The sequence below is a fragment of the Ceratotherium simum genome, chromosome 18 (assembly GCF_057802395.1).
Source record: "Ceratotherium simum simum isolate JZ-2026a chromosome 18, ASM5780239v1, whole genome shotgun sequence".
NCBI lineage: Eukaryota > Metazoa > Chordata > Mammalia > Perissodactyla > Rhinocerotidae > Ceratotherium > Ceratotherium simum.
This window is the reverse complement of record NC_141917.1, coordinates 71,842-86,112: the sequence shown is the minus strand read 5'-3', so window position 1 is coordinate 86,112 and position 14,271 is coordinate 71,842. Positions and strand designations below refer to the sequence as shown.

Here is a 14,271-nt window from a genome sequence, read left to right as displayed (position 1 = left end):
GGTTCCCTAAGTTTTGACACAACTTATAGTCATGTAACCATCACCACAACCAAGACATAGAAGAGCTTTGCATCCCCCAAATTCCCTCATCTCCTTTGCAGTCAAGCCCCCCAGGCCCTGGCAACCATTGATCTGTGTTGTTTCTCAATAAATTTGCCTTTTCCAGATGTCATATAAATGGACTCAGATAGTATTGGCGTCTTTCACTTAGTGTAGTACATTTGAAGGTCATCCATGTTGCTGTTAATATCTGTAGTTCATTCCTTTTCTTTGCTCGGTAGTATTCCACTGCATGCAGGTATCACGGTCTGTTCATCCATTCACCAGTTGAAGGACATTTGGTTTGTTTCCAGTTTTTGGCAAGCATAAATGAAGCCACTACAAACACTGTGTGAACCTAAGTTTTCATTTCTTTTGGGTAAATGTCTAGCAGTGGGATTGCTGGGCCCTATGATAAGTGTATGTTTAACTTCTGAAGAAACAGCTGGTTTTCCAGAGTGGCCCTTTTGCACCTGCACGAGCAATACCAAGCACTTGTTATTGTTGGGTTTTGTTGTGTGTGTGTGTATCTCATTTTGGTTTTAAGTTGCATCTCTCCTTTGACTAATGATGTTGAATATATTTTTATGTGCTTATTTGCCATTCATACATCTTCTTTGGTGAAGTGTGTTCAAATCTTTTGCCCATATTTTATTGGGTTGTTTGTTTTCTTATTATTGAGTTTTTAGACTTTATATATTCTGGATACAAGTCCTTCATCAGATGTGTGTTTTGCAAACATTTTCTCAGTCAGTGGCTTGTATTTTCATTTTAGTAACAGTGTCTTCCGAGGAGAAGTTTTTAATTTTGATGAAGTCCAATTTATCATTTTTTTCTTTTATGGATTATCATAGCTAAGAAATCTTTGCCTAAACCAAGGTCATGAAGATTTTCTCCTATGTTTTCTTCTGGTGGCTTTGTAGTTTTAGATTTTACCTGTAGGTCTACAATCCATTTTTAGTTAATTTTTGCATATAGCATGAGGTATGTGTGGAGGATTTCTCTTTTTTTCCTTTTCTTTTGCATACAGATGTCCAAGTGTTCCAACCCTATTGGTTGAAAAAATCTTATTTTTTGATATGTTTATGACTTTAATCAAATCTCCTTGGTGTTTTTGTTTGCTAGATTATATTGAGGCCAGATCGTTCAGCAATAAAATCCTTTTATTTACACAGTGCCTCTTCATTCATATTCCTTAAAGGTTTACATTTTAACAGTTTCTTGTAGTGATAAACAGATTTTAGGCTTTTCTCTAGTCCCCTATTTTGAAATGAACTTACTGGATGGGCATCAGAACTAACTGATGACCTCTTATCCATATTAAATTCATCTTATAAACTTATATTTTTGTTGAGTGGCTTCTTGTGGATGACATTCCATAAATACTTGTTGAACAAATAAGCCATAGAAAAAAACTATCTTGCTTTCCCATTTTAGAACTGTATTCTATTTCTTTTAGCTAAAATTTTGAGTTATCATGTATTAAAACTACAAACAGTTTTGCAAAGTGTTTTATATTTCTCATATATTCCTATTTGAGTGCATTTTTACTGTTAAGGTTTGTTACTATTGCAGAGGAAATTAATATTGATTCTCAGATAAGTGAAAACAGTTAAGAAAAAGAGTTGTGTTTTTCTGCCCTCTGTGAAAAAATTTAACTACTTTTGTATATTCCTCAGAAACGAAATTGAAAATGGAAGCATGACCCTTAAATTGCAGCTCATCTTCACTCCTCTCCCTTGGACCACAGACCTTGCTGTTGGCCCAGCCAAAGGCAGGACTGCAGGGCGCAGCTTTCTCGGTGAGGCCTGTGCCCCCAGGACTCGAAGCCTCGAGGCCTCAGGGTGGTGTGAGCCCAGCATCGTGGGATGGTTACGTCAGACCAAGGAACAGAACTGGACTCCTCTCGCAAATGCTGCCATGAGGCTCCTCAGAAGACTCTCTCTTGATAAAAAGTCAAAGGCGTTGCAGACGTTCCCCCTCCCAGCTTCTGCTTTGGGAGATGTGTGGGTGGGCGGAGGGGGAGCATCTTACTCAGGGCTCAGTCTCCCCCGTGGGACCCGAGTGGCAAAGGATTTAAGGGAAGTCTGAACAGAGAAATGCTGAGGAGGGATGTTGTTACAAGGAAAGTCCGCCAGTGGTGAGATCAGTGGTTCTGGGCTGGTTTTGTCCAATCCGCCCAGAACTCAGAAGACAACTGACGGGCTCTGGGCCCACGGGTGGGGCCTTCCTGGGCCTCTCGCGCAGTGGGGAAGTGTCGACTCTCCTCTCTATTGAAGGCAGGACCCTTAACTCTGCCTTCGTAAGCGCCCCAGGAGCACCCAGACGTGCATCAGCGTCCTCCTGGTTGCACGGCCCTGCTTTGTTCCTAGTCCTGCATGCAACGCGCATATGCTACAGAGCAGAGAGAGTACCCACAGGGCCCGCAGGCACAGCTTTCTTACTGGTACCCAGATAAATTCCCACAAGGCCAGTGCCACGCTGGGCGAGTCAGGGACGTCTCCAGGGAAGGAGGGTGCTAATGTTGGTCCCTAGCATGCCAGTCACACACATGGTTCTGGGCCTTACTTGCTCTTGCCTGGGCTTCTGCCCACGTTCCCGCACTAGAGCTGCACCTCCTCTCTCAGCACTGGTCTGAGAATGACAGTTCTCTGAGCCCTTTATGGTCGTGAAAGGGGCCCACCTGCTCTCTGGGGATGGTGCTGTCCTGGGTCCTGCAGCAAGTTGCCAGATTTCCAGGCTTCCAGTGAAAAAAAATGTCAAACTCTGCTCATCAGAACTTTTTCCAGGGCAGCTAATGATTTAAGGAGTGACTCTGATTTAAGGGCTAATGAGCAGGGCTGGCAAGGGGGCAGCGGGCTCACCAGATGGGGCTTAAGAACTGGAACGGTCCCCCCACACGCCCCCAACCACCACCCGGGGGCTCAAAGGTGGAAGAAACACAGAGGCGATGGGGGACCAAGGGTGAGAGGGGGAGGGATAAACTGAGGAGACAGAGGGAGACCAGAGGGGAGGGCTCTGCGGCCCGTGGGGACCGGCTGCACAGTGGGAGCTAGGCATGGCCTGTGTGGGCGCCTTGGCAGGGGCTCCCACCGCCCTCGAGGGGCTGCAGCACTGACCAAGGAGGGCGGGGCTGCTGCCAACAAGGGTGAGTGTCAGGGGCGGGGTCCCCGTGAGGGGGAGAGACAGGCAGGGCCCTCCAGACGGGCTTCCATCGGTGGGCCGTGAGCTGCTGCCTCCGTTTGGGCCTCTGAGGCTCATCAAGTCTTCCCACAAGGTCACCACTGGCCAGGAGAGACGTTCCAAAATGCCCTGCGCCTGAGGACCGTGGGCACCCGAACCTGATGGCGTCTCAAGTCCAGCACACATCGTGGGTGTGCTCGGTGATGCCAGGTCCAGGCTCGGTGCCCGGCTCCATGGGCTTCCTGGGATCTGAAGGGGTCTGAAGGTGCTCACACGCAGGTGGGTTTGGCAGCTCTCAGAGATCTGTAACATGACTGTACAGTTTTTTCGAACAAGCTGCTGAAGCAGATGAGAGGGTTTCTAGGATTTTGATCAAAACTTATGGTTAAATTTTTCAAAATAATTTCATCAATGGTGACATTTTAGTTTGGTTTTGGAGACAAAAACAAAGAAAAGTTGTTTTTCTCTCCTGGTTTTACAAGTTGCTATTTATGTGGGTGCTGATCGATGTTGCTGATCGGAGGCTCCTGGAGAAACGCATTTCTGAAATATAAACAGACGCCATCTTCTTGCCAGTCTGATTACAACCAACCAGGAAGTTCAGAGTAAAAATCCTCTTTTAGCAAAATCACAGGACTCTGAGGAAATCTTGGGGGTCCCTGACACTCTGGTCCATCTTTGAACAGACCTTCCCTCAAAGTCTTTCTGAAAAGTAGCCAACTACCTATTTTCTTAAAAAACTTCCAGCTGGGCAATTTCTCAATCTTTACTGTTATTTAAAATTACATACAATTAAGAAAGACTAAAATCTTAAAGGAATTTCCAAGCCTTGAGCAGAATATGAACATAAAACCTGGATGACATCCTGGTTTCTGATTTTTGAGCCCAACAGCTGGCTGAGAGCAGGGGATATGAGCAAATAAGGAATTTACAGTCGTCTCTCCCTATGTGGGGGGACTGGTTCCAGGGCCCAATTTTGGATAACAAAATCCATGGATGCTCAAGTCCCTTATATAAAATGGTGTAGTATTTGCATCTAACCTGCACACATCCTCTCGTGTACCTTAAATCATCTCTAGATTATTTATAATACCTAATACAATGTAAATGCTATGTAAATAGTTGTTATACTGTATTGTTCAGGGAATAATGACAACAAGAAAAAGTCTGTATGTGTTCAGTATAGACCCAACCATCACAGGACTTTCTACCCGTGGCTGGTTGAATCCTGTGGACACCAAGGGTGACTGTATGTGCTTCTGAGATATTTTATGGAAACTGAATTTTGGCAAGTCAAACCTGTTCCTCTGTGTTAGTGGAGCAAACTTGGGCTTTAAATGAACGCAGTGTGAACGTTTTTTGGTGGAAGCTAAGAATAAGCGTGTTTATCCCTCTGAAAGGCAGACCTCACTAGTGAGGTGTGAGCCAGTAGCCTCTGTGTGGGCTCGTTTCCTCCGCCGGAACCTGCTCCGTGCCTTTTATTCCTGTGTCGGCCGAGGAGCAGCATCACTGCCCAGGCACCCTAACTTGCCTTCCTGCTCCTGCCAACCCAGCCTTCTCTCCATCCCACTGCCTGGCCTCCTGTCTCCTGCCTGGAGGTTTCATAATCTCCCCAAGTCTCTCGGCCTGGTGCCCCCAGCCCCCGCCCCACGTGGGCTCCACTTTGCTTTCCCCAGACTCTGCTCTCAGGATCAGGAACACTTGCGTTCAGATACGCCCAACCTTACTGAGTCTTCCCTTGAAAGAGCCTCCATTTGGCGTCCCAAAACTTAAGAAGCTGGGTGAGAACGGCGACCCGTGCCTGCACTTCAGCAGAGACAGAATAGAGGGGAGGATTTTAGCTCAGGGATGGGGGGCAGCAGGAGAGGCTTCCGGGGCCTCTGAGACCCCAGACCCAGCACAGCGCTCGGCACATGGGGGCCCTGTATACACACATCTGAGGGAGACTCACATTCTCAGGCTCCCGTCTGGTACTGGGTCCTGGGAACATCCCAGGGGGGCCTTCTCCCCATTCCAGGGACTCCTCATTTCCCTCTGGATTTTACTCAAGACCCAGAATCCAGGATCAGGTCTTCCTAGGGCAACCACAAGCCTGGCAGACAATTTCCCTTGACCCCATCCCAGAGGCCTCTTGGAATCCTGGGCTCTGCTCCTGACAGCGAGCAGTGGCCGCCCCTCCAAGGTTCTGCCCCCATCTGGGAGGGTGATGTTGATACCCCTGCACCCCGATTGAGTCAGATGTTAGATATGGACGTGCTGTGAAGGGAAGGGGTCCTCATTCCTGCTGAGACAGACCCTGAGACCAGAACGCCTGCACGGGCTGACCCTGGCTGGCTCTGCTTTTAAGGTTTGCATCGATGACCTAGGGGCTGCGGGACAGTCCTTCCCAATGACTGTGCCTGACCCAGAGAGAGTTCACCATCCGATGGACGCAGGAGGGGGCTCTTTGCTGTGCTCCTTTCCACTTCTAAGCTCAGGCCCTCACCCAGGCCGGGATTCAAGCTGAGGGTGAGTGGTGGCAGCTGCAATCAGCTGCTCCTGGGGCATGAGGGGGCCCCTCACAGCCCACGCGGCTGTGAGATGCTCGGGCGCCCCGAGGACAAGAGTGACCCCGACTCACCTGCAGTGCTGTCAAGGCCTGGGAGAGAGCAGGGGCAGCCGGACTCTTGCGTGCGTCCACCAGGATGACCAGCCCCAGGTCCCGCACCTCCTTCCTGGAGAGAGAAAGACAGATGGTGTTAACCACTGCAGGTTATACCTCTTTCAGAACAAGTTTCTCCATCTCCAAATGAGACACGTCCTCAGCCAGGTCCTCCTGGTTCTGGAAGTTCGGGATTCTCGACTTTACACACACATCAACTTTCTGCTTCCTGAGGAATCAAGCTGCTTATCAGTCGGAGAGCAGTCCCTCAATTAGGGCTCACTGATGGACCAGCCATGCCGGACAGCGTCCAGGGCTGCAGTCACTTGCTCTCCTACCCCATGGACGCTGCAGATGTGTGCAGGCTCCGAGTGGATGGAAGGGGCCTTCACCACCCGCCAAGGTGGCAAAGGCTCCAGAGCTTTCCTGTACTCGTTCATCTGGGCTTTGATATGGACACAGACTTCCCCTCTGGGGGTGGATAGGAACCAGACAGGGACAGCCCATTCTCAAGACTGACGCTCGGGACAGTCAGTCAGGTCATCAGGGTTATCCAGAGCTCAGGTAGGACTGCAGACATCCTCCAGACTAAAACTCCCATTTTTTGAAAACCTCCATTGAAAAGTGTTGTCTCTATTGTGATTGTGACTGGAAGCTTCAGTTCTAAATTTTATAGGAAAAAATAATAGGCAAGAGCGAGTTGATATATTCTTTCTTCAAAAGCTTTCATGTTCCTTGGGGAACTTCTTCAACTCTAACTTCCAGGATTAACTAATATCCTAATTACGTGGTACCTTTGGATGCCGATCTCAAAATGGACACAGCACTCACAACGAGCCAGTGATGTGCTGACTGGCTCACACAAAGTGGTGGAACCACACGTTGTGTTAGTGCCCTGTCCTGGCCAAAGGGCGAGTGCGTCCCTGTTTGCCCCCATAGTCAGGGTGTGTTCAGTTTGGGGTATAATTGCTAAAGAATATTTTTTAAAAGAATGTGTTTCTTGGGGGAGACCAATGTGTTGAGGACAGATGTGGTGTTCTAGGATCTAAGTTGGACACACCTGGCTGTTCAGAAAAGACCAGGTTGGGGGAAGCAGGCAGATGCTGGCACCCCGTCTCCCCTCCCTCCCACTCTAGGGGGAGCCCAGAGCCCGATATCTCTGCTCCAGGGCCTTCTCTGCTGGGGAACCTTGTTTGCCGCACGTGTGGCTAGAAGCGCGGTGGAGTCTACAGCCCTGGGAGCAGTCCTGGGTGGTGCTGTCAGGAGCCGGGCACGGCACCCCACCTCCCCAGAGGGTCCTGTGTCCTCCCTGGTGCCGGTGCTTCCTGGAGATCAGGCCCGGTGGCCTCCAGTGAGGATGGCTGGATCGTGGGCCTCCCTTCCCGGACGCCCTTCCCCACGGGGTTTGTCTTCACCCATGAAGTCTACTGAGGCCCCTGGACCTGTGTCTCAGGGTATGCTTCCGGCCAGCAGCCTCAGAGGCCGGACCTGGTCTCGCTGCCATATGGGCTTGTCTTGGCGCAGGAAGTGAGCCCTGGAGGCGGCCGTTGTCCAGACCCACATGTTCCCCTCCTCAATCTCCTCCACTTGGCAGCTTTGCTGAAGGGGACAGCTGCTGAGTGAACAACCCAGCCCTTCCTGGGGACTGTGTCCAGAGTTCAGATGCTGCTGGACCCTGGTCCTGGGCAGGCTGAGAGGGATCCAGTCATTCATTCCTGCATTCATGTGGGCACAGGATTGGAAGGGAGACACGTGCTCCTGTCTGGAGCGGCTTATGATGCCTCAGGCTACTCAGCCAGAACCCCCAGAACAAACTTGCTTCCTTCCACTACTGCCTGTGAGGGATGGAGCTGCTCACGTAACTCCTCTGCTTCCTGCCTCACTCCTGTGTGCAGGCAGCCTCCAAGCTCCCCCAATCTGGCACCCTCGGGGTCCCTGGTCCACACCAGGCCACTGTGCAGACCTGCCCTTGGCATCCCAGGTCTGCATGTCTGTGGAATCCTCTCTTCTATCTTCCTGCCACCACACTGACCTCTCCATCCCCTGAGGTCAGCGTGGTGTTCTGGCCCAGGGGACCCACTGCCTTCACAGTGTCTCTCGTCCTCACTCTCCTGCCTGTTGTCAGGGCCCCCTCTGGACTCAGAAAGTGAGCGACTGCTCTGGGGCTTTGCGTGTGCTCTTCTTTCTACCTAGAAAGTCCTTCTCTTCCTGTCTGCAAACATTCACCCTCCTCCAGGACACAGAGCACGGGCGGGAAGTCACTGTCCCGGCTGAGACTCAGCTCCTTTCCAGCACTGTGGACTTGTTTTATGCTAGGAGCAGCGATGATTTGGGTTCACATATATGTCTCCTTGAGGGCAGGAACCATATGCTGTTCTCTTTTGTGTTCTCAGGTAAGTGTTGGATAGATGGATGGATAGGTGGATGGATGGATGGATGGAGTAATGGATGGGTGGGTGTGTGGATTGATGGATGGTGGATGGATAGAGGCACAGATGGATGGATAGATGGATGGATGGGTGGTTGAATGATGTTGGCTGGATGGATGGTGGACGGGTAAGAAGGTGGGTGGGTGGATGGATTCCTGCATTGCACAGGAGGTTGAATGGATGACAGCCAAGATCCTTTCTAATTTTGAGATTCTGTATATCTAAGAGTTGGATGGTAGTCCACGTACAAGGCACACTCACAGGAATACCTGGCTCCTTGTAACACACCTGCAGTAACTGATAACAAGACTGCTGGACGCTTTTCCTAACAATGCTGACATCTCAGGTACCTCATTCCAACATCTGAAGGCATGTGTCACATCCCACAGGGTGGGCAGATTTTCACTTCTCAAGGTGCAACAGTCAATCAGATGCTAAGAAAATTACAATGCTGGTGGGGAAATAATCAGCCAGACCATGAGGCTCCAGAGTGCATTCCCCTAAGTGCTTTAGGAACTCTGGCTTTCTCCCAGAGCTTCGTGAGCTGGGGAAGATGCCGTCTCTGGTGAGGAGAGTTGGGCTGTCTGAATTTGCTGTGGCAGAGCTGAACAAGCAGAAGGGGCTGACGATCCAGGCTCAACTCCTGGCCCTGACGACCCCACAAGTCACCTAACCCTCTCCTCTCAGGCGTTTTATTGCAAATGGAGAACACAGCACACAGCTCGCCAGCTGAACGAGGCTAAGCGTGTGGAAAGGCGTACACTCCAAAAAGCGTAGGAGGCGATCGCCCTTGTCAATCAGGGTCACTCTCTATCACTGCCCGAACTAATTCTGGAGGCTCCCGTAGAAGAAAGCTTTTGCTAAATAGAAAATATCATTATCCTAGGGCTTTGAAGGTGTTTAACTGAGGTTTACAAGGTATAAACTAATATGGGGATGAATCCCTACTTTTTTTCAGAGTAGTTTCATTATATTTTGAATTCTGTGCTGAAGGATAAGTTTGAAATCCCAGGCTCATCCGAAGGCAGTAAAACTAGTGCCCTGCAGAGGACAGGGAATCTCACTCTGGATACGTAGAATCACTGCAGGAACATTTAGGCAGAAAAAGAATTAAAGTATTCTCCCTAACTCCTTTCCCAGAGTGAGGTTCCCAGTCCTCTGCAGGGCACTAGTTTTACTGCCTACACCTGAGGACTGAGCTTGTCCGTTGGGTGATGTTGCCTCCCCTGGGAGCTCCATCCACCCAGCACCGTGGGGGACTCTTGGTCTGGTGGCCATGAGAGCCGTCCAAAGTGTGTCTGCATCTGATGGGACTGAGGGGCCCTAAATAACGCACTTTAACCATCCTTGACTCTGGCTTTCTCATCTCCGTCCTTGGTCCACAGAGACACCCAAAACCACAGCCCTGGAGAAGGCCACATCTGCTTCCTGATCAGACCTGCTCCACACCATTGTCCTTATGCAGGATTGAGGAGGCGTGGTCCTCCTAGAATTCCATAACAGGAAAGATGTGCCAGCTCTCTTGAGGAGCTGGCATGCTTTCTTTCTTCCTGGCATGTGGCACCGCCTGGCTGAACATAAGGCTTAGCACGAGTCGGTCTTCCCTGGTTCCTGGTTCCAGGTACCACTCATTTGTATGATTTGTTCACCAGTTCGTTCTAAATATTCTGTTTATGTCAGTTCATGTCTTTATCCAGGGCCACTTCAAATCTTTTTTAGAAAGAGGTGGAGTATAAAACATGTAGATAAAGAATGCTTAGAGCAAGTATTGAACAATGCAGAGCAGCACAGAATTCAGGGCTATAGTACGTGGCAGAGCCTTGATTCAGAGGGGAGAGGTGAGGCTGAGTGGGAGGGGAGCAGTGTGTGGGGGACAGCCGAGGATCTGGGAAAGAGGGGAGAGGTGTCACATGAGGCTGGCAGCATTGAGGGGCCAGACAGCAAAAGCCCAAGGGGCAGGTGGGAGTCTGCTGCCCACGTTACCAGGGGCCTCCTGAAGTTACAGATGGAAAGCCCCATGTAAGGACACACGCTCACCGGGGTTTATCCCCAAAGGGGTCTGAAAGGTGGGAACCTGGCTCAGTCCCACCTGGGGATGCCATGGAGGTACTTCAGCAGGCAGATCAGCTCGGCACTGGAGGTGTGTTTGCTGGACCACAGTGGGCCCCTCAGGCAGACCTGTGCCACTGCTCTTCCCTGGCGGTCTCGGGTCCCTGCAGAAACAGAGGGAGTGTGAAAGGGGGCTGCCCCAATGGGGACACATGTGGCTTCAAGCTTGAGAAATACCAAGCTAGGGTCTGCAAACTGATGGCCTAGATGTGAGATTTTCCAGGAGAGGAGAGCCTGCTGCTCACCTGGCAGGTGATGGCCATTGATAAGGTCTGAATGTTTGTGTTCCCCTCAAAATCATAGTTGAAATCCTAATGTCTGATTTGATGGTATTAGGAGGTGGGGCCTTTGGCAGGTGTTTAGGTCATGAGGGTGGAGCCATCATGAGTGGGATTAGTGCCTTTATAAAAGAGACCCCACAGAGCTCCCTTGCCCTTTCTACCACCTAAGGACACAGGGAGAAAGTGCCAACTATGAACCAGGAAGTGGGCCCTCACCAAAACCCAACCTTGCCAGCACCTTGATCTTGGACGTCCAGCCTCCAGAACTGTGGGAAATAAGTTTCTGTTGTTTATAAGCTACCCCGTCTGTGGTATTTTGTTATAGCAGCCAGAACAGAGCAAGACAGCCATGCTCACCTGGGAGGGTGACGACCCCGGACTGCAGCAGCTCCTGGTTGATTTCCAGCACCTGCCCAGGCACCCGGTTGGGCGAGTCTCCTATGCCAGGCAGCCGTCCTTCACCCTCGGTGCACAGCAGCTCAGCAAGCACATCTTGTCCCTGGAAGCTGCTGCCATTGGTGTATACACTGGCTGGACAACAGAAAGGTCAAAGATGAAGTATTCCTCTGGTTTAGAGGTGGCTGCTCAGCTTGCCACAAATGCAAGGAGAAAATCATGTGAGAAAATAGTGGGGTTCCATGAGAACTTGTCCCATTTCTGGTGTGAAATGTAAGAGTGCCACACCATACAGGACAGGCGTGTTCCTAAGAAGTAGGGCATAAATAAACATGTAAAAATGGAATATTTCAGTTTCCGCAAGAGTGCTCACTACCTAAGACACCTCAGGGATAAACATCTTATTTATTTTCTTTTCTTTATTTATTTGTTTTTGTGAGGAAGATCAACCCTGAGCTAACATCGGATGCCAATCCTCCTCATTTTTGCTGAGGAAGATTGGCCCTGGGCTAACATCTGTGCCCATCCTCCTCCACTTTATATGGGACGCTGTTACAGCATGGTTTGACAAGCAGTGCGTCGGTGCGCGCCCAGGATCCAAAACTGCGAACCCTGGGCTGCTGAAGCGGAGTGAACGTAGTTAACCACTACGCTACCGGGCCGGCCCCAGGAAACATTTTTATACTGAATGATGTCATCCTAATTTATTTTCTAATACAGATTTCCCAAAGACTGTTGTAAAATATATCCATGGGGGGTGAAAGCATCCGAGGGGCAAGCATTATCATAGTGAGAGTGGGGGGGTCCTCGCCCTCATACATCACACCAGGAAAGGGGGCTTACACTCCTGCATCACCCCAGAGAAGGGGGTACCTAACCCTCGAGCATCACCCAAGAGGAGGGGGGCCTTGCTCTCGTGCACCATCCCAGAGGTGGGGGGCCTCGCCCTTGTGCGTCACCCCAGACGAGGAGGGCCTTGCCCTCAGGCACCACCCCAGAGGAGGGGGGAGCTCGCCCTCGTGCACCACCCCAGAGGAGGGGAGCCTCGCCCTCATGCATCACCCCAGAGGAGGAGGGCCTCGCCCTTGGGCACCACCCCAGAGGAGGGGTACCTCGCCCTTGTGCATCACCCCAGAGGAGGGGTAACTCACCCTTGTGCATCACCCCAGAGGAGGGGGGCCTCGCCCTCGTGCACCACCCCAGAGGAGGGGGGCCTTGCCCTCGAGCATCATGCCAGCGGGGGGGCCTCGCCCTTGAGCATCACCTTGAAGGGGATGGCAGTGGCCCCGCGTTGTGGGCTCACTACTCAGTGCTGTTCTCACACTGCACTTCACAGGGGATGAGACACACCACAGACAGAGCAAGCAGGTCCATCATCCCAGCCTTGCATCCCCCGAGGCCTGCGCTGCCCCTGCAGTAGGAGGGACAGGCTTGGCCAGAGCTGGCCTGCAGGCGCTGGAACCTGAGACCTAGTGGGCACCGTGAGCCAATCCAGGTTTTGCTTCCCTGTCCGTAAGCCTCTGCCTTAACTTCTTTCAGCGCTAACATCTTATAACTTTGTTTACAGATTTCTCATTTTAGCTGGGCCAGAAAGGTCCACAGCATTTTAAAAATAAAAAACAACTTTATTGAGGTATATTTTACATACGTGGAAATTAATAAAAGAAACCTTAACTAAGTTGGAGCGGGGAAGCTCTCCCCCTGCAGGGGGAGCTCTCGTGCCCTATCATTCCTTGCTTCTCTGACAAGAAGTACAGCTACTTTACTACTGAAGGAAGATTTCTCTCCCACCCAGCAACAGCCCAGCCAACCAGACACACTGCAACTCAGCCAATGAGAAGCCTCTGCAGCTCAGCCAATGAGAAACACCCCAGCTCAGCCAATGAGAAGCCTCTGCAGCTCAGCCAATGAGAAACACCCCAGCTCAGCCAATGAGAAGCCTCTGCAGCTCAGCCAATGAGAAACACTGCAGCTCAGCCAATGAGAAACAACACAGCTCAGCCAATGAGAAGCTGTTGCCACCCTGAACTGTTGCTTTCCCCCAGTGGACTTTCACTTAGAACAACCTCTACTTGCCCCCTCCCCCCCATTTTTCTCTGTAAAAGCAGCTCCCCTCCTTTGTTTTCTGGATTGGCCTATGGTTTGCCATAGTGTGCACATCTGAAATTGCAATTCTTTTGGTTATTCCTGAATAAACTCGTTTGGAGGGTAAAATAACTGCTAAATTTGCTTTTCAAGTTAACACATATCATAAAATTTGCCCATTTCAAGTGGACAATTCAGAGGTTTTTACTGACCTTACCAAGTGGTGCAGCTATCACCACAAATCAGTCTTAGAACATTTTTATCCCTCCAAAAAGACCCCTCATGCCCCTTTACAGTGAGTCTCCACTCCCACCCCAGCCCCAGGCAACCACTTGTCTGCTTTCTGTACCATTTCTGTACCATTTCCACCAAACACTATGTGGTCTCTTGTCTGGCTTCTTTCACTCAGCATAATTGTTTTTGAGGTTCACCCATGACATTGCCTGTGTCAGAGCTTCATTTCTTTCCATTGTAGGATGGACCCCATTCTGTCTACCCCTTCACCAGTTGATGAGCTCCAATCACACAGTATCGTTAAGAATAAATTTTTTTTCATGAATGTTCATATATTTTTTAGAACACATCACCAGCTATTGGTAAAATCCTTGGGCTCCCAAATATTCCAATTCTGCAGCGAACCCCAAGCTTTCTCACATGGAAGGGGGAACAAACATAACATTCACGTGGGACTTTTCTCATTAGACATCTTCCTAGATGAGTAGGTCATTCATGTGGGCTTTTCCTGAATTTAGCCTGCAGACCATGGAACAGTGAGAGGAGGAGTCCGAGGTCCTGGGGGCTACAATATTAAAATGGCCAGGAATAAAAGTAGCATCCTCATGTGGCTAACTAAGAAATAGCTGCTTGGTTGCTAGTGGTTGAATGAATGGTGAATGATTTGAGCATGATATTCTTGAAATGAATTCTGAAAAGTTATGTTTATAGTTTTGAAATTAGGTTAATTTTATGTTCAAAGAAGAGACAAAGCAAAGTCTCAGGAACTGGAGCAAGACGGAACAGAGGAGGAGCAGCTGGAACAGGAGGAGCAGCTGGAACAGGAGGAGCAGCTGGAACAGGAGGAACAAGCTGGAACAGGAGGAGCAAACTG

At 50.1% G+C, this 14,271-nt stretch overlaps 1 protein-coding gene across 4 annotated transcripts in view; it reads right to left on the bottom strand.

The window, feature by feature from the left end:
* PLEKHG4B (pleckstrin homology and RhoGEF domain containing G4B) overlaps positions 1 to 14,271 on the bottom strand; it is an 84,006-nt gene that overhangs the window by 29,031 nt on the left and 40,704 nt on the right. For all 4 annotated transcript variants that reach the window (XR_015555066.1, XM_087443062.1, XM_087443063.1 and 1 more), the window contains exons 4-6: positions 11,040 to 11,213; positions 10,382 to 10,505; positions 5,843 to 5,936 (exon numbers count right to left, since the gene is read on the bottom strand). Coding sequence is in view for 3 of the 4 variants with exons in the window: in XM_087443062.1 (XP_087299188.1) it covers positions 5,843 to 5,936; positions 10,382 to 10,505; positions 11,040 to 11,213 (392 nt within the window). In the remaining variant the exon portion in view is untranslated. The remainder of the gene's footprint in view (positions 1 to 5,842; positions 5,937 to 10,381; positions 10,506 to 11,039; positions 11,214 to 14,271) is intronic.